At 38.2% G+C, this 20,101-nt stretch overlaps 1 protein-coding gene across 1 annotated transcript in view; it reads right to left on the bottom strand.

The window, feature by feature from the left end:
- LOC129261070 (3'-5' exoribonuclease HELZ2-like) overlaps positions 1-20,101 on the bottom strand; it is a 102,895-nt gene that overhangs the window by 41,975 nt on the left and 40,819 nt on the right. Inside the window, exons 14-19 of the mRNA XM_064099269.1 lie at positions 19,611-19,809; positions 18,538-18,700; positions 12,475-12,621; positions 9,586-9,993; positions 5,428-5,664; positions 4,957-5,135 (exon numbers count right to left, since the gene is read on the bottom strand). Coding sequence (XP_063955339.1) covers positions 4,957-5,135; positions 5,428-5,664; positions 9,586-9,993; positions 12,475-12,621; positions 18,538-18,700; positions 19,611-19,809 — 1,333 coding nt within the window. The remainder of the gene's footprint in view (positions 1-4,956; positions 5,136-5,427; positions 5,665-9,585; positions 9,994-12,474; positions 12,622-18,537; positions 18,701-19,610; positions 19,810-20,101) is intronic.

The raw sequence follows: 20,101 nt of genomic DNA, 5'->3' as shown, positions 1-20,101 counted from the left end.
ATCTTTGACCTTTGATTTTTGGTCTCATGACCCCCACATTTAATCAAATAAATGTCAGTCCCATATGCCAATTTTGGCCTCGTTTGAAATTGACCACTAAAAGATTCTTTAAAGGGCAATTCAATCCTAACAAAAAGTAGATTTGAATAAAAATAGAAAATTCAATCAAAAGCGGACATCAAATAAGAAAGACAAAAGAATGAGGATTTGATGGAGTAATTTCAAAATAATAAACCAAAAATTATTAATCTTTAACAAGCTACACATGTTTCATCTTGGTTTGTGAAAATGTTAAAATCTTCAGTTCACAAAGCTAGCCAGTTTTTTTTTTTAATCTGAATTTATATTCAACCTTGACGTTGTAACATGAAAATGAAAAAAAAAATGTAACAATACTCATCTAATTTCAGAAATCTATTTCATTATATCCAGGATTAAAATAATGCAGATTTATCATTTCAACATTATCTTGAAAATTCTTGTTTTTGGTTAAAGATTGATATCAGTTTAACATTTTATGACCCTTGATCTTTTGCCAAGTGACCTGAAATTTCATTCACCTTTTTGCTGATGAACTGATAAAAATTTCACACAATAATGACTCACACTTAAATATTACCTTGAAAATTCACAATCATAGCACTGGTTAGGTTTTTGATGATGATATCATAGCATGGACAAATTACCTTGAACTAAAATGACCTTTGACCTTGTTCATGAGGCCCGAAACTCAAACAAAATGCTAAGTGATACAGTGATACTTTCCCAACCTTTAAATGTATACAAGTTTGAAGCTTCATGAAATACTAGTAGGTCCTCATGACATTGCAAAACAAGAATGTCACTAAGGCGAGCACAAAATGGAGTTATTGGTCAAGAGAGAAAAGTGGAAGTTGGCGACTTCACCTTTGACCTTCTGACCTCAAAATCAATGGAATTCCTGGGACCCATGCTAGTACCATACCCACCAAATTATATGAGCCTAGGTTAAGTTAAACTGAAGTTATCGCATTTACAAACACTGCAGAAGGGTAAGATGAAAACATGTCACTGTGACCTTGACCTTTGACCTAAAAATCAATAGACTTCCTGGTAATGTTGTAACCCGCACCCGTTGCGGTACGGGTTAACCTGCCGGTATGCCCCCGATCGCGGGTTGCGGGCCGGGCCGAGTTCATTCTCAAACCCGCAGACCGTCATGCGAAAAAAAAGGGAGAAGTAACGACGCATAATAAAAACATTAACAATGAAAATTGAGTTAGGATCATGTGCTTCTTACGTGGCGGATTCTTTTAGAGACGTAGATATTTCCTTTTAAACAAGTGGAACGCCTCTGGCAGTCTCGCCTGCATTACGCGATTTAATATAGCAGCAGTGCTAACTTTGAAAACTACTATAAAATAATCATTCACAAAAACACCATTCATATAATGACATAATACCACGTTCATTGACCATAAATGACATTTGAACGGTGACTTAAGACTTGTCAACTACACCCATGTCCACATTTCATTCACTCTATCTATAAACTTTCAAAGTTATGATGGCAATTCAACAATTACCCCAACATTGCCTAAGTTTATTGACCTTAACTGACCTTTGACCTTGGTTTTGTGACCTGAAACTCACAGGGGATGTTCAGTGATACTTGATTACTCTTATATCCCAAGTTTTATGAACTAGATCCATAAACTTTCAGAGTTACGATGGTAATTCAACAAATACCCCCAACATGGCCAAAGTTCATTGACCTTTGACCATGGTCATGTGACCTGAAACTTGTACAGGATGTTCAGTGATACTTGATTACTCTTTTGTCCAAGTTTTACGAACTAGATCCGTAAACTTTCAGAGTTAGGATGGTAATTTAACAAATACCCCCAACACGGCCAAAGTTCATTGACCTTAAATGACCATTGACCATAGTCATGTGACCTGAAACTCGCACAGGATATTCAGTGGTACTTAATTAACCTAATGTCCAAGTTTCATGAACTAGATCCATAAATTTTCAAAGTTATGATGATAATTCAACAAATACCCCCAACTTGACCAAAGTTCATTGACCCTAAATGACCTTTGACCTTGGTTACGTGACCTGAAACTCAAGCAGGATGTTCACTTTTACTTGATTAACCTTATGCCCAAGTTTCATGAACTAGGTCCATATACTTTCTAAGTTATGATGTCATTTCAAAAACTTAACCTTCGGTTAAGATTTTGAAAATAATTCTCCCAACATGGTCAAAGTTCATTGACCCTAAATGACCTTTGACCTTGGTCATGTGACCTGAAACTCAGGCAGGATGTTCAGTAATACTTGATTAACCTTATGTCCAAGTTCCATGAACTAGGTCCATAGACTTTTTAAGTTATGATGTCATTTCAAAAACTTAACCTTAGGTTAAGATTTGATGTTGACGCCGCCGCCGCCGCCGCCGTCGGAAAAGCGGCGCCTATAGTCTCGCTCTGCTATGCAGGCGAGACAAAAAAGCTGGCGTATTTTTGTCTTGTGAACAGTGAACAGGACTGAGACAGTTCGACATAAATACATCAGTTGCTCTTTCGAAGAAGGAGCGCGCGCCAGTGCAGCGCAGCACAGTAGTCAATCTAGTCAAAAGCAATCGCATAGGCCAATGAAACTCGATGTCGAGTTTCCCGTCCCATTTTTTCCAGCTCATAATGAGGATTTCATTATTCATTATTTTCCAGAAGATGAAAGTTTGACCTTTTGTAACCTTTGAACGCACGTTTATTCTGTGGAACTGTCTTGAAGCCAGGGAGCAAATCAATCATTTTTTTTCGGGGGTTCCATTTTCATTTTTTATAATATTTCAGGGTCTCCATTTCTACCGTTTTGGAGGCTACTTTTTTCATTTCGGGGGCTCTTTTCAAATGCTACGTTTTTGTATTTTGAGGAATCCCTGTTCACTTATTAAATTAATTATTACTTATTGTTTAATATTGCATGATTTTAAAGTTATTTTTTTCATGCTTAGAATCTTGGATGTGGGTGTGTTTGTGTGGGTGTGACTATGAGTTGAACTTGGATATAAATGAATTCAATATCTAATTTCTACTCCATCTAATTCCAGTACTTGGCCATGTAATAAAGGCCCACATACCCTAACTTTTCCTGATGTTCTTTGAAAACGCAGATCTCCACGAAAATTGCATTTCTCTATGGGGGAGTCTAAATTTGGTGAGAATGAACTCATTAATAACTTAAATATACATGACAATGAAGAAATCATCTAACTTTATTGGCAGTTTTGAATAATATCCCCGAAATATAAACTCTGTCTGAAACATAAAATCACCATCATTGAGGCCTTTACAGAGCGAATTGTCCCCCAGAGCTCTGGCAGAGAGACAGAGCTCAGACTGGCTAGCTAGTACAAGCGCCAATGCGTACGTGCGTGAGCCTCCCGTCGGCCTTGTAAAACAGATTGAGTTTTGTTTGATGATTTTTTTTTGTCTGATATGCCGTATGACAACTCACCAATGCGAGGTTACTAGACTATGGGATTTATTGAGGTAGCTCGACCAAAACCTCGAGCGATGTTCGTGCAGGCTCCACTCCACTTCACTACCGCTACATCGGGTAGGTAGAGCGTAGTGTAGCAGAAGTGAAGTTGAGTGGAGCCTGCACGAACATCGCTCGAGGTGTGGTTGAGCATGCAGTGTCATTCCATTCACAAGAAAAAAACAAGAAAAGAATTACAGGTATTTACATGATATACAAGTAATTGTGACTGAAAAGCTTATATTAATGTTTTATATCAGTTCTGAATCTAGATCTATGTCAAAATAGTAAAATAATGAATTATTTTCAGAATTTGATTTTTAAACGCGGTCCAAATTTCATAACGCGGGCGGGCGACGGGAAACTGAACATCAAATTTGCTGGGCAGCCTGGGCTACATGTAGCTAGCGCGCGCTGAGCTGCGGCTCCGATCCGAGGAGTTAATTGCGCAATGCTTTCGATTACGAGATCAGAGCCGACCCATTTCGGGTACAAAGTAACCCCAAAAACATTTTCTCTCCGGAATAAAAGGCGAATTTGCAAATTGTAAGTAAATTCACTCTAGGCTAGGTTAGTAGTTGGCATATATTTTCGTGATTTGAGCCTGTATAGTGTGGGGATTGCAGAAATAATTTTCATTTTTCAAAGATAAATTTACTTGCGGGTTAAAACCCGACGGGTCAGCGGGTCCCGCTTGCAAATTATTGGATTATACGGGACGGTACGGTTCGGGTTTTCACTTGCGGGTTACAACATTACTTCCTGGGATCCATGCTAGTATCATTCACACTTTATGTGAGCCTAGGTTAAGTTAAACTGAAGTTATCGTGTTTACAAGGACTGCAGAACGGTAAGATGAAAACATATAAATACTGAAATCAATATCATACGGCCCCAAAACTGCTTTCTTTTTATTCACAGACACTTTGTAGGACCCCCATCAAATGTACTTTAAAAAATTTGGTATCGCATTTTTTTTCTTCTGCATTTTATTGTTTTTTCACTTTCTTCATTATGTATTTCTATGTTTTTCGACTTTTTGTTTTTAATTGTTTTTTCAATGGAAATTGTTGCAGACTTAATTCTGATCATAAACAAGACCAAATAAATTAAGTTTAACTAGTAAAATTAGAAATAATGATTCATTTATGAATTTTGGCTGAATACACAATTGTTATTTGATTTGTACATGAATTCATATTTTTGAGCAGTTTTGGGTCTGACATGCACTTACATGTACATAATGTTGCGTAATTTCGTGACCGCGTACCCAGGCATTGCAAATTTGGTCTCAAAAGTTTGAAAAATAGTTTGAAAATAAAAAGTCAGTGAGCAGCGCGGCTGAAAAATTTCGTGCGGCGGATATATCATGAAAAATGTAGAGGGGGTGGAATCCCCCCCCCCCCGCCTTTTAGGGTTAAACGTACCTTTACATTCCTCTTCTGTGGGCAAACGTGGTCCTTCAGCATTGATAAGCATGTACTTCTTCACTGTTTCACTTATGGTATTCAGTTTCCGCATCGTTGTATAGATCCTCACCATCCAGATATCAGTTCTATCTTCACAAAACTCATGAAGATATTCTCTGATATAAAGATCAGCAGCACTGTATACCAAAAGCACAGGACAGGAAGTAACAAATATTATTTACAAGTTCCAAGAACGCCAAAGGTAATTTTGAGCTCTGCAAATGGACGAAATATGTCTGACTTTAAATGATAATGAAATAATTAAGAATGATATTGTCTAATAAAGGAGCAACATATAAAACATACTGTAGGGGAAAACTGGGAAATAATATTGATATTCAGGAATATCATGAAGTCCAAAAAATATCAGTATCAATTTAGCCCCTCCCCCCCCCCCCCTCTCATTATTAATAATTATAAAATACACACCTATTTGAATGAGTGCATATCAGGAATTTTGCATCTTTTCTCTCTGTAAGCGTTCTCTGTATTGCATTGGCCAGCGTATGCGTCTTTCCTGTTCCAAAGGGTCCAAGAATCATGGTTGGACCGCTGTAAGATGTAACTTCTTTTTCAACAGTTCCTAATGACTTGATAAGACGAACCACCTGCTCTTGTCGTAGGTTCAGACCTTCATGGTGTTCATCCTCATCTACTTCTGGAAACCTGTTTCATCATCAAAATTTATATTTTAGATTTGGATACATGTATTTCCTTCGGGATTACCATTTTAGTGTGTAATTTGTTTTGTGTCTTTTTGTTAAGTTCAGTTTATAACTGCCAATCTTAATTTTGAAAAAAAAACTTATTGTCTAATACTTTTTCTCCTTTTATCAAGCCTTTTTCTTTTCTTGAAAACTTTGAAAAACATACCAAAAATCATCCTTCTCACGATTTTCAATATCCTATTTCTAGGGGGAAACCCTATTTTATGTCACTTTCCACTTACAAATTCCTACTTAACATGATAAAATCCTACTAATTTGTAGCTCTGCAGTTACATTTCCATGTTCATGTTCAAATTAAAACTAGATAATTCTCATCTGCTTAGTCAAACTAATTCCTTGACCAATGCCTTATCTGAAGAACATATATATTATCACATTAACCCTCAATCTCCCGGGGTATTTTGATTCTTGTCATTCCCGGAGTCTTGAGATGTTTCTTAAATACTTCCAAACAAGGAGAAAGTCGCATTCTTGGAAGGTCATTCCAGAGTCTTGGGGCACATGTCTGAAAAGCATTGTCACCTGGTTTAGTATTTGTCCGTGGAATATGGAGTAGAGTAATGTCCGTACTCGAGCGAAGCCCGGGACGTTCTGACTGATGTAGGCGGATGAGAGATTTCATGTAGTGTGGAGCTTCATTATGGACAATCTTGAAAACAATGGTCATAATCTTAAAGACAATACGTTGCTTCACTAGAAGCCAATGCAACTCTCTTAACAGAGGAGTAACATGATCGTGCTTACGAGCTTTGAAAATCAACTTGGCTGCACGGTTTTGGACCCTCTGAAGACGTTGCATCTGTGACGAGTTGATTCCATACAAGAGTGAATTTGCATAGTCAAGACGTGACAATACAATGGCTCGAACAGCATGTTCACATACCTTGGCAGTTATGTAGGGTCTTATGCGGGCTATGTACGAAAGCTGACAATGAAGTCCCCGACAAAGTGCTGAAACTTGTTTATCCATTTTCAGAGTCGAATCCAACTCAACACCCAGACTCTTTGCATGAGACACAGGAAGGATGGTCATACCGGACAACGTGAGAGAGACATCTGCTACATATTGCCGGGCTTGTGGGGTAGAAACAACAAGAAATTCAGTCTTGTCACAATTAAGTTTCAACATATTGGCAGCCATCCATTCCTGTAGATTTTCAACACATTTTGTGAGTGATTGAAGAGCTTGACACAATGATTCAGGACTTCTAGGATCAGCAAATGTATAAAGAGAGACATCATCTGCATAAGAGTGATAACATACTCCATCGTATTGTCTGATAATATCCGACATTGGCAGTGTGTACATGCTGAAAAGTCGCGGTCCAATTACCGATCCTTGCGGAACGCCATACTGAAGCGACTTCGGTGAAGACAGTTCACAAGTAACTTTACATCTGCTGGTACGACCTGACAGGTAAGAAGTGAACCAGGACTGAGCATTACCCGTGATGCTGAACACTTCAGACAGACAATTGAGGAGAATGTTATGATCCACAGAATCAAACGCAGATGAAAGGTCAAGGAGAAGAACAAATGCAACACGTTTCATGTCCATAGCCTGAAGGATATCATTCTTTATTAATTCTGCTAATTTATTCATGAAATCATACTTTTTGCTCTGACTCACTAAATAAAGCTCCTAGAATGCTATTTTTTGGTGAAAATATTCTTTATAGCATTCCTAACAATGGTGAATGAAAAAAATTCCGGTACCAAGACCGATTTCTTATGTATTTTATTTTTCTTTTAATTTCTTATGTATTTCTTTCTTTTTTTACTTTTTGTTTTTTTATAGTTTTTTCGATGGAAATCGTTCCAGACTTAATTCTGATCATAAACAAGGCAAAATTAATTAAGCTTAATCAGTAAAAGTAGAAATAATGATACATTTATGAATTTTGGCTAAATACACAATTTGCATTGGATTTGTACATGAAATCACGTTTATGAGCAATTTTGGGTCTGACATGCACTTACATAATGTTACGTAATGTCGTAACCGCGTACCCGGGCGTCACAAATTTGGTCTCAAAATTTGCGCGAGACTTGAAAGTAAAAAGTCAGTGAGCAGCGAGGTAAAAAAAATTTGCGCAGCAGATATATTGCGAAAATTTTCGAGGGGGGGGGCCATAATGGCCCCCCCCCCCCCCCCGGGAGAATTAGGGTTAAACTTTCAAATTTTGAAGAAAAAAAATATATACCAGTAATCTTACCATCATTCCAACGTTCATACACAAGACATGTTAAAATGTCTTTTTTTTTTTTTCTTTTTCAATTGTGATCTTTTAACCCTAACTAGGCCGGGCTTTTTTTGCTGTTCTGTGGCCGGGGGGTTGATTCAACCCCCCCTGAGATCTCGGCCGCCGATCGCGCGAGCGCCGCAAAAATTTGCACGCTGGTAGTGTGCGATGTAATCTACAAGGCTGTATGGTAAAATTTTCCAAAATAATGAGATTTTATTATTAATAATGAGAATTAATTATGCTAATTTATGCATAAATCATACTTTTTGCTCTAATTCACTAAATAAAGCTCCTAGAATGCTAATTTTTGGTAAAAATATTCTTTGAAGCATTCTTAACAATGGCAATTGAAAAAAACTTCGGTTTGGAAATCAATTTCTTATGTATTTTATTGTTTTATGAATTTCTTACATGTATGTATTTCTTTGTTTTTCAACCTTTTGTTTTTCTTTGTTTTTTTCACCAGATTTATTGCACAACCTTTTTGAAGCATAATTATGCTAAAATCAATTGCTTTCAGTTGTTTAAAGTAAAAATAATCATATCTTTATCAATAAGATGAGAAAACTCAATTTGCATTGACTTTGTACACAAAATCAAGTTTTGGAACAATTTTTGGTCTGACATGCACTTAAAAAATGTTGCGTAATTTCGGAACCGGGTACCCGGGCGTAAAATATTTGGTCTCAAAAGATGCACGAGACTTAAAAGTATAAACTCTACGAGTGGCACGGTAAAAAAATTCGCGCGGCGGAATGATCGCATAAAATGTTGAATCAACCCCCCCCCCCCGGCCAATTTAAGGTTAAGTTTACATCAAGTAATTTTATTTCTGATCTTAACGCTTTTATTCCTGAATTATTTGGGACTTTCTTGACCCTCACCCTAAAATATTTACAGATATCAAGATTATCTGCAAAATGAAATACATGACATTTAAAATAAATGATCTCCCATTTCTGAAATTACTTCATTTTTCAAAAAGGTCACCTGATATCTAAAACCCTTGCATTTTGAATCACACGACTTGAAGCCAGTATTCCAGCTTGCAGGGCATATGTGCGTTCATGGTGAAGCTGGTTTGCTAGCTTTGTAGGTTCAAAGGGTTAAGAACCTTTGACCGCCCCCCCCCAAAAAAAAAATGAATAAATAAATGATATTATTAACAATAATCTAATCACCGTCCTTTCCCATCAAGTAGATTTGAAATTGACTCACCAACATTCATTATTTTTGTTCTTTTTGTTGTTGTTTACAAAAAGCCATTTTCTTGAATTCAATGACCTCTGTAGCCTTTGACATTGAAACCAAATATCTCATAGGATCATAGTCATTACCAAATGCTTACATTAGTCAACTTCGAAGTTGATCCATTGTACAGTTTAATCACTGCGAGAACCTACATTTGGCTTACATTTTGTATCCTGATATCCATTTCATATCATCTGTGAAAATTGATTACCCTCATGACCAAACTTCATACCATAGAGCCTGACAATATAAACAAACACAATTATAGTTACTTTGATTTTGACAACTCTGCCATCACCACCTTCGGAAATGTGTGGAGCAATCTAGCTTCTGCGATGAAGGTGATACAACAAAACACTTACCTATTGGGCTGCTGTCCCTGGGGTAGCACAGTGTCCATACATGTCACTCTGTCAACAGCATGGTGCATCCGCAAAAACCGCTGACGACTAATGCAACATTGAAAGGTCACTGGAACATCTCTATCAGCCTTCAAATGAAGCTGCTTCACACATGCTTGCCCTAGGGATACCACAAAGACATCCTCCTCAAACTGAACCCTTGAAGCCTCGTACACATCTTCAGACTGCTCGTGAAATTTGATGAAGACGGTCTCAACCAGCTCGTGGACAAGACGGGAAGTTTCTGAATCGTCATGAAGTGGCTTGTCAAGGGAGATAGTCCCAAACAGTTCTCCTACTGGGGCACTTATGAGGGAATCTTCCAGTTGAAGTTGCTGGGATACTTTTATCTTGGTAACTGTTCGGTACCTTCAAAGCAAAGGAAAAGTTAGAGTGAATTAACTAATAGTAACAAACAGAACAAGTGGAACGCCCTTGGCAGTCTCGCCTGCATTACGTGATTCGATATTCATTGATCCTATTGACCTTTCACCTTGGTCATGTGACCTGAGTGATATACCATTACCCGCATGTCTAAGTATCATGAACTAGGTTCATATACTTTCTAAGCTATGATGACATTTCACAAACTTAACCTTGGTTAATATTTCAATGTTGACGACGCCGCTACCGCCTCCGTCCGAAAAGCGGCGCCTATAGTCTCGCTCTGCTATGCAGGCGAGACAAAAACTAACAATATATGTATATCAAATCATTAGATGGTGCGATCTCTTTATTTTTTACTGACAAAGGGAAATCTACTGTCAGCCTACAGTCATGTAATAATCAGCTAATAGGACAGACACATGGCACCGATGAATGGTAACATGTTTTGGGGGGTTTTTTTGCATCAAAAGAAAAAAAATTAACCACATTAATATAAAGTGTAGATGAGATGCACACTGGCAATTTCATTCTATTTCATTGTCTACCAAGACATTATTTACTACCATCTTGTCAAAAAACCTACTACCTAAATCTGCAAGACTGGATGAACTTTTAATCCTACATGTATCTAGGTTGGGGTGGGGGGGCCTTGGAGGCCCTCCCCCTCAACGATCCACGCAATATTTTCGCCGCGCAAATTTTTTTGACCGCGCCGCTCGGTGACTTTTTACTTTCAAGTCTTGTGCATCTTTTGAGACCAAATTTGCGACAACCGGGTACGCGGTTCCGAAATTACGCAGACCAAAAATTGCTCAAAAACGTGATTTTGTGTACAAAGTCAAATGAATGCAAATTGTGTTTTCAACCCATAATCATAATTGTATGATCATTTTTAGTTTTGCTGGTGGAAATGGATTTATTTTATGCTGTTTATGATCTAAAAAGAGTCCCCGACAAAGTTCATTGAAAAACAATAAAAATCAAAAGGCCCAAAACCGAAAGAAATACATAAGAAATTGCAAAAAACAATACATACGAAATTGTTCTGATATCGCAATTGTTTTCATGTTCATTTGCTGAGAACACCACAAAGAGTTTCTTCACCAAAAATTAGAACATTTGGAATTTAAATCAGGGGAGGATAAAGAATGATTTTGCATACTAATTACGCATAATTAATTAATAGTGATTTGCATGAAACAAATTAATACAGAATTTTGTAGATATGTTCCAGGCAAGCTGCATGCCAATTTTCGGCGCATACACGATCGACGGCCTAGATCTCGAGGGGGGCTCTGAGAGGCCCCCCTCCAGCCATATGATCTCCCAAAATAACCCAGCATAGATAGGGTTAAAGCATGTCTTTAGCTCCGGTTAAGGGTCAGAATTATGGGTTGAACATTTCAATAACTCATAGTGGTCATTGACTGCAGGTTTTACCAATAAGAATTGATGTAATTTTTTCTGGCTGTTAGAATTCAAAAACTCATAGTGGTCACTGATTGCAGATTTTACCAATTACAATTAATGTATGGATTTTTTTATGGCTGTTAAAATCTCAAATTAAATCTAGCCCCCTCTGTCAGTAATGCTTTTATTTTCATTGAAAATTAGCAGTTTGAGCACTTACTTTACATACAGGATTGAGTATTGGATATTATAAAGCTAAGTAAGATTATATCCTCAAATTTTCAGCCCATTCCATAGTTGAGATGGTGTTTCATACAAACAAAACAAAAACAGGTAGGTATTCTTTTTTCAATGGGCACATTTTGGGATTGTCAAATCTTTCACACTACACCCGTTTTGGGGGTACATGCCTTAATATGATCTAGTAATGAAATGGAATAGAGATATTCACTTTCACTAGGTCCAGGTGGGTGTTTAATAAAGCTGTTCGTAAGATAAGAGCGACTTTAAGAACGACTGGTGATCCTTTCTTGTGGTAAATGGTATATTCATTGGCGATGGTTTAGCGCATAAGAAAGGATCACCAGTCGTTCTTAAAGTCGCTCTTAACTTACGAACAGCTTTATGAAACGGCCCTCAGATACTTTCTAAGTTATGATGTCATTTCAAAAACTTAACCTCCGGTTAAGATTTTATGTTGACGCTGCCGCCACCGTCGAAAAAGTGGCGCCTGTAGTCTCACTCTGCTAAGCAGGTGAGACAAAAGTGATGATACAGTAATTCAATTTAATTAAGAAACAGGAATTGCGTTGGATTTGTACATGAAGTCACTTTTTTCAGCAATTCAGTGTCTGTCTTTCACTTACACATCCAAAATCCAGAGATTACAAATTTGGTCTCAAAAGTTGCCTGAGAATTACTACGCAGCATGAACCTTTCACGTTATGGATCCAACACAAAATTCTGTAGTTAATAACCACATCAGACTGAAATTACATGAATACTATACATTAATCATCTTAATTTTTCTACAATATACTCCTAAAATCTTACTTGGCCACCAACTCCATACAAGCTCTCTCTTCCTCTGTAAGCATACCATGCATGAATTGTTTGTATGTACTCCGGCTAAGACTCTGTACATCACCAATCATTGCTGGATCTCTGTTTAGGCCAGGTGTCGGATATTGCTGTTCCAACCTAGTATTACAATCAAAACATTGAATTATGATAACATCTTCCACAGTAATGCATTCACACAAAACAATTTCTGAGAAGCAATAATACAAAGTCATGTACATTTTTCTGATCTGTTGATCCTTTGAAACTTGATTAATGTTGTAATCTATTTGCTTGTCTTGCAATATTTCATTATTTGGTATTATACTTAAATAAGTTTAGAAAGTCAACAAGTGGAATGCCTCTGGCCGTCTCACCTGCATCACGCGATTCAATATAGCAGCAGTGCTGATTTTGAAAACTACTATAACTCGTACAAGATGTTCAGTGATACTTGGTTACTCTTATTTCCACGTTTTATGAACTAGACCAATACACTTATAGAGATATGATGGCAATTCAACAAATACCCCCAACGTGGCCAAAGTTCTTTGACCTTACATGACCTTTGACCTTGATCATGTGACATGAAACTCGCACAGGATGTTCAGTGATACTTGATTACTATTATGTCCAAGTTTTATGAACTAGGTCCATATACTTTCTAAGTTATGCTGTCATTTCAAAAACTTAACCTCAGGTTAAGATTTGGTGTTGACGCCGCCGCCGCCGTCGCCGTCGGAAAAGCGGCGCCTACATGTATAGTCTCACTCTGCTATGCAGGTGAGACAAAAAGGGGCCTAAGCTTTCGATCCTAGCAGAATCTTCGTCGGAGGCAAAAATTAACTATATATAAAGTGGAACAACCATAATAAAAACCACAAACAAGCTACAGCAACACTAGAAACAAGGAGACAAAAGGGGCATTAGTGAGTAGAGAAGACCAATCAGGTTAGTGAAGGGGATGAAAGAAAAGGAGTAGGCAGACACAAAGGGAAGTTAGTGTAAGTAAGGCCAGTAAAAGACCTCAAGCCAAGAGGGATTAAAATAATGAGGCAGGCAACATCAAACAGGATCTGGAACAAAACAGTGATAATGGGATGAAAAACAAGAGAATTAGTGAGAGGTGGGTCAAACAGGTTACAAAGAAAGGCTTAATAAACTGGTGCATAAGAGTGGGAAAAAAAAAAAAAAAAAAAAAAGAATGGGGAACAACTGACAACGCGCAAAAGACATATAAGTATATATGATAAAGCATTAAACAAACTAAGAGAAGAAGGTAAGTGTAAATATGTATCTATAAGTGATATGTATATAAATATATCCAAAAAAGAAATGTATATGAAAAAATATATAAATACACATATGGTGTAACTGATATTGTAATCCGCTAGGTGTGACGGGAAAAAAACATAAGACTACATGTATATAGTAGGAAAAAAAAAAAAAAAAAAAAAAAAAACCTGTATATGTAAAAAGAGGAAGCAAATTGCCAAAAAAGGTAAAAGCAAATATAGAAGAGAGGGGGTGTATTATGAAGAAACCATAGTATACATGTAAATAAGCAAATGTGGTAAATCTAAAAGAGGTGAGTGGAGAAAAAACAAATATATATATATATATATATATATATAATAATTATTATATCGCCTGAATAAGGAAGGAAAAATTGGAGCTGAGCTTGTATGAGATATGGGAGGAAAGTAGAGTAAGAAACTATAATGTAACTATTCAAAAGAGCTGAGGGGAAAAATTATATGTATATATAAATTGAAAGTGGATAGGAAAGAAAAATCAGTCGTTCCCCTCTTGGATGTTCAGGCCATGAGGTTGGGTGGTGCGAAGTCGTCTCATCCAGAGCTTCTCCCTGCTAGTACGGACTGAGTCAGGACGGGTACCTAAAGATTCGATGCCCTGTAGCATCATGTCAGTGATGGAGTGGTTGGGGAGGTTAAAATGGCGGCCAACTGGAGTGTCCAGCTTTGCTGTGTTGACGGTGGATCTGTGCCCGTAGAATCGTTTCTTGAGTGTGGTCTTGGTTTCCCCTATGTATTGTACCCTACAAACTCTGCAAGTGATGAGATATACAACATTAGTGGTAGTGCATGTGATGTTGCCCTTGATTTGGTGAGACAGGCTGGTAGAGTTGCTGGTGAAAGTATCGCCCTCGTGAAGGTGTATTTCACATATGATGCACCTGTTGCTGGTGCATTTGAAGGTGCCATGCTGTATGGGAAAAGAATGGTTAGTGAGGGAGGGCACTTCAGCAGGAACAATGAGGTCCCTGAGATTCGGTGGGCGTCGGTATGCTAGAAGGGGAGTATCGGGAACGGCCTGTTGGAGACGATCAGAAGTGTGTAAAATGTGGTGGTTATCAAACAGGATTTTGCGGAGAGGGGGTAGATTGGGATGGAAGGTGGTCACAAGCGGTATTCTGTCGGTGGTCTCCTTGTCACTTTTTGGTTTGAGAACTTCAGATCTGGGGAGAGAACGAACTTTGTTAATTGCCAGTTGGACTGCCCTGGCCCCGTGGCCCCTGGCACAGAGATGTTTCTGCAAATTCCTGGCATGGAAGGAAAAATCAGGGTCCTCGGAGCAGATACGGCGAAGTCTGAGGGCTTGACTGTAAGCGATGCCGGTTTTGCAGTGACGGGGGTGGCAGCTGGATGAGTGGAGGTACTGGTGGGTATCTGTGGGTTTAGAGTATAGGGTAGTGGTGATACCATTAGACTTTTTCTGGACTGTAACATCAAGGAAGTGGGTTTCCTGTTGGGAGAAATCAGAAGTGAATTTGATGGTCCTGTGGAAGGAATTGATGTGGTCAATGAATGTATGGAGGCTGTCTTCATCCCTGGTCCAGATGAAGAAAATGTCGTCTATGTAACGCCACCAAATCCATGGGCGACAGGGGGCTGAATCTAACATCTGCTGTTCCAGCTTCGTCATGAAGAGACAGGCGAATGAAGGAGCCATCCGGGTGCCCATTGCTGTACCGAATATCTGTAGGTAGTGCTTGCCCATGAATGTGAAGTTGTTTTTTGTTAGTACATGAGACATCAGAGATTTGATATCGGATATGGGGGGACTGGAATGGCCACTGGCGGCCAAGGCTTCACATGATGCTTGGATACCTTCGTCGTGGGGAATGCTGGTGTACAGTGAAGAAACATCGAAAGTGCCGATGATCGCAGTCTCGGGTATCTGGTCCTTGATGTCATTTAGTTTCCTGAGAAAGTCTGGAGTGTCGTGGATGTACATGTAAGAGGGTGCACGTGAGACAAGGGGCTTAATGTGGTAATCAACAAAAAGGGAGATGTTCTCTGTTGAGGAACCATTTCCTGAGAGGATGGGTCGACCGGGGTTGCCAGGTTTGTGGATCTTCGGGAGGAGATAGAAGCGGGCAGGTTTAGCATTAGTAGGGGAGAGAAATTTGTGGGCCTTCTCAGAGAGATGCTCGTGTTCTAACATATGAAATATGTTAGTTTTCTCCCCATTGTAGTATGACATAAGCTTGATTCCTTTCTGAACATGTGGAATTGACACTGTTGAACCTAATAAGAGTTTTCTTTATATTATCAATTCTACAAATATTGAATTATATATTTATTTAATGAATTACAAACAAAATACTGAGCGTGTGACATTATTCTCTAATTTCCATACCAATGTGTAACTTCTCAAATTACTTTTTTTAGCTACATGTAAGCAAAGCTTTGAAATATAGTTAATTTGTTATTTTACATCTGATTTTCATGAAATTTCAACCCTAACTACATGTACACATGTACATGTAGGCCAAGGTATATGACAGATATGCGGGAGAAAAAGTCACAAAACATTGCGATGAGAGCATTTCACACTGCATTGTGAAACAATGAGAGGGAGGCTCTTGACAGGGGAGAACCTCCAAGGCACCCCCCCCCCCCCCAGTTAGAGCAAAACAACAAGCTTAATATTTGTTGGGTTGGATATTTGGGCCCTCTGCAAGACCATAGTATGCCTACTGGACAGTCAAACTATTGCATTGTACATGCATAAACAGGCCTATACATGTACAATGTAGCTCAATATGGTCACATTACTGTAGTACATGTCTGGCCACTGCAGATGTTCACAACACATCTCTATGTATTTAAAGGGGTGGTCCGGGCTGAAAATTATATCTATATGTAAATACATGTAAATAAGAGTAAAATTCACTGAGCAAAATGCTGAAAATTCCATCAAAATCGGATAACAAATAGTGAAGCTATTAAATTTTAAAGTTTTAGTAATTTTTCGTAAAAACAGTTATATGCACATCGTCATGAATATTCATTACATGTATGTGGGCTGATGATGTCACATCCCCACTTTCCCTTTTCTTACGTTATTACATGATATCATAAATATTTTTTTAATATTTTCATACATGTGTAAATGATGTTTATCCATTATGATGAAATAAGTTGCGGCAATAAATACCTAATGCATAATCAGTTATCAATCCAATTGTTTTAGTTCTTGGTAGAAAAAATTTGAATAAACCTAATATCATGTAATAAAATACAAAAGAACAAGTGGGGATATGACATCATCAGCCCACCTAATGAATATTCATAAAGACATGCCTAGAACTGTTTCACCGGAATAATGCAAATCTATAAATTCAATAACTTCGTTAATTGTTATCCGATTTTGATCAAATTTTCAGCATTTTGCTCTGTGCATTTTATTCTATTTATTGAGATATAAAATATCTCCAGCCTGAACCATCCCTTAAAAGAACAAGGCATAAGCAATAATCGCCCACTTACAAAAATAACAAGAAATATTGTGAATTGCAAGGGCACGCAACAGAATTTTATCAAAACTTCATTGTGAAATAACTGGGATGGAATAACACTTGACATAACAGTCCAACTTGCCCATAAACTTTAATGTTGACCTCAAAATGAACTTTGACCATATACTGTACCATGTGACCTCCGAACACAATAACATGCAGGTCTCCTCTGTACACCTACAACCCAAGTTTGATTGAAAAGTGACTTACGGTTGCAGAGTTACGTGTCATAAGAGAGTCTTGCATGTAAACTTTAACGTTGACCTGAAAATTACCTTTGACCTTACCATGTGACTTCCGACTGCAGCATAAAATGCAGGTCCCCCAGGTCCATCTACCATCTAAGTTTGGTTGAAAAGTTACTTACGGTTGCGGAGTTAGGTGTCGTAAGAGAGTCTTGAATGTAAACTTTAACGTTGACCTGAAAATAACCTTTGACCTTACCATATGACCTCTGACTGCAGCATATCATGCAGGTCTCCCAGGTCCATCTACCATCTAAGTTTGGTTGAAAAGTGACTTATGGTTGCGGAGTTAGGTGTCATAAGAGAGTCTTGGATTTAAACTTTAACGTACAGCTGTAGACCTGAAAATTACCTTTGACCTTACCATGTGACCTCCGACTGCAGCATAACATGCAGGTCTCCCAAGTCCATCTACCATCCAAGTTTGGTTGAAAAGTGACTTACGGTTGCGGAGTTAGCTGTCATAAGAGAGTCTTGCATGTAAACTTTAACGTTGACCTGAAAATGACCTTTGACCTTACCATTTGACCTCCGACTGCAGCATAACATGCAGGTCCCCCAAGTCCATCTACCATCCAAGTTTGGTTGAAAAGTGAATTATGGTTGCGGAGTAAGGTGTCATAAGAGTCTTGCATGTAAACTTTTAACTTTGACCTGAAAATGGCCTTTGACCGTACCATGTGACCTCTGACTGCAGCATAACATGCAGGTCCCCCTAATCCATCTACCATCCAAGCTTGGTTGAAAAATGACTTACGGTTGCGGAGTTATGTGTCATAAGGTTTGTGACGGACGGACGACGGTCGACATTTGGATCCCCAAGTCTCGCCTTCACCTCTGGTGGGCGAGACAAAAATGAATAACTATGACAATCCTCCAATAATGACACTTTTCAGAAAGGAAAAATGTCAGATAAAGCATTCATATTCTGCCATGGGTAGCATTTCCAAAGGACAATAACCCTGAAGGGAATAGACCAAAACTAACCTCTTAGTCCATTCATCTGCTTGTGAACATTTGATTATCTTACTGTTGGTCTCATTCCACAGATCTGCTGTGTTGATTGTCTGCTCTTTAAACTCAAAATCTTTCATTTCACATTGAGAGCCAAAGTTCACAGAGAGCTTCAAGGCAAGGCATGGCCGATCACCTGAATTGTGATTGTGAAAATGTGAAATTATGTTCTCATAATTATATATTCTGGCAAATATGATACTTAGATAATATTGGATAGCCTAGAGAGGAATAGAAAGGCCAGGGGCTTAACTGGCCAATAACTGGCCATGATCTAAGGGGTGGCTGAATCAGCCCCCTCCCCATGCCATTTTGTGCATATCCTTATTATCTTTTGATATAAGAGCCGGGTTATTTTGACCCATTTAATAGCCGGGGGGGCTATTGTTCGCACGAGCATGGCAAATATTCACACAGTGGTAGAGTGTGATGGAATCTATATGGCTGTATGGTTATTTTTTTTCCAAAATAACTTTTACATGAATTAAGATTGCTAATCTACATGTATGTGCAAAATTAACTAAACATGGGCCCATAACTGCTAATGTTCTATTCAAAGACTCTCTGAAGTATTCTGATAAAATGTCATTTAAACAATTGGTATCTGATTCGTTTTTCCTAATGCAATTTTTTCTTTTTATTTCTGATGTATTTCTTTGTTTTTTATGGAAATCATCAGCGACACTATTTCAGTCATAAATATAAAATCAATTGCTTTTAGTCACTAAAAGTAAAAGTAATGATACATTTACCACTTTTGGCTTGACACAGCCTTTGCATTGGATTTGCATAAGAATTCACATTTTGGAGCAATTTTAAATCTGATATTAATGTTGCTCAACTTCAGAACTACAAACTCAAGTATTGCAAATCTGGTCTCAAAACTTGCACAAGACTTAAAGTCAGCAAGTGGCAAAGTCAAAAACATTTTGTGCGGCAGATTTATCGCTAAAATCTCAAAGGGTCACAGATTCCCCCAGGCCTTTTAGGGTTATTAAGGCAAAAGAGCTTTTGTATGGTAGTATAATAGAAATGTATTTTCTCACCAAAGTCAAAGACAAGCCACTGCTTGAAAAGGCCAGAATGTGATGGGATGAAGTTGACAGTAAGGTTGTAATGATCAGAATCATGAACTCTTAGTAGTCCACCTGGACATGTCTGTGGGTGAGACTCATTCTCAGGCTTAGATAGATGGAAGTTAGACCGATGTTCATCATACAGGAGCCCTACTCTCTTCAGTTTTTTCTACCATAAAATATAACACGATGAGTTTGTTTATCACCTTAAATACAGTATGTGTTCTTGGACAATCTGACTCACCAGTATCCTCATATGTGTTGTCATTTGGATATCATGCTACCAGGTCTTCAGGAATGAAGGAACCTATCTTCCCAGGAACTCTTCTCCAGGAAAGCTCTGTCCATCTATCTATCTCTCTCTATCTACATGATTTTACTACAGGGTCAAAGTGACTACCCCCCCTTCAGATCTCGGTCGATGGTTGCGCAATGGCCACCAAATAAAATGACTTTCCAAA

The sequence above is a fragment of the Lytechinus pictus genome, chromosome 5 (assembly GCF_037042905.1).
Source record: "Lytechinus pictus isolate F3 Inbred chromosome 5, Lp3.0, whole genome shotgun sequence".
NCBI lineage: Eukaryota > Metazoa > Echinodermata > Echinoidea > Temnopleuroida > Toxopneustidae > Lytechinus > Lytechinus pictus.
Note: the sequence above shows the minus strand (reverse complement) of the source record. Positions and strands in the feature narration are given on the sequence as shown.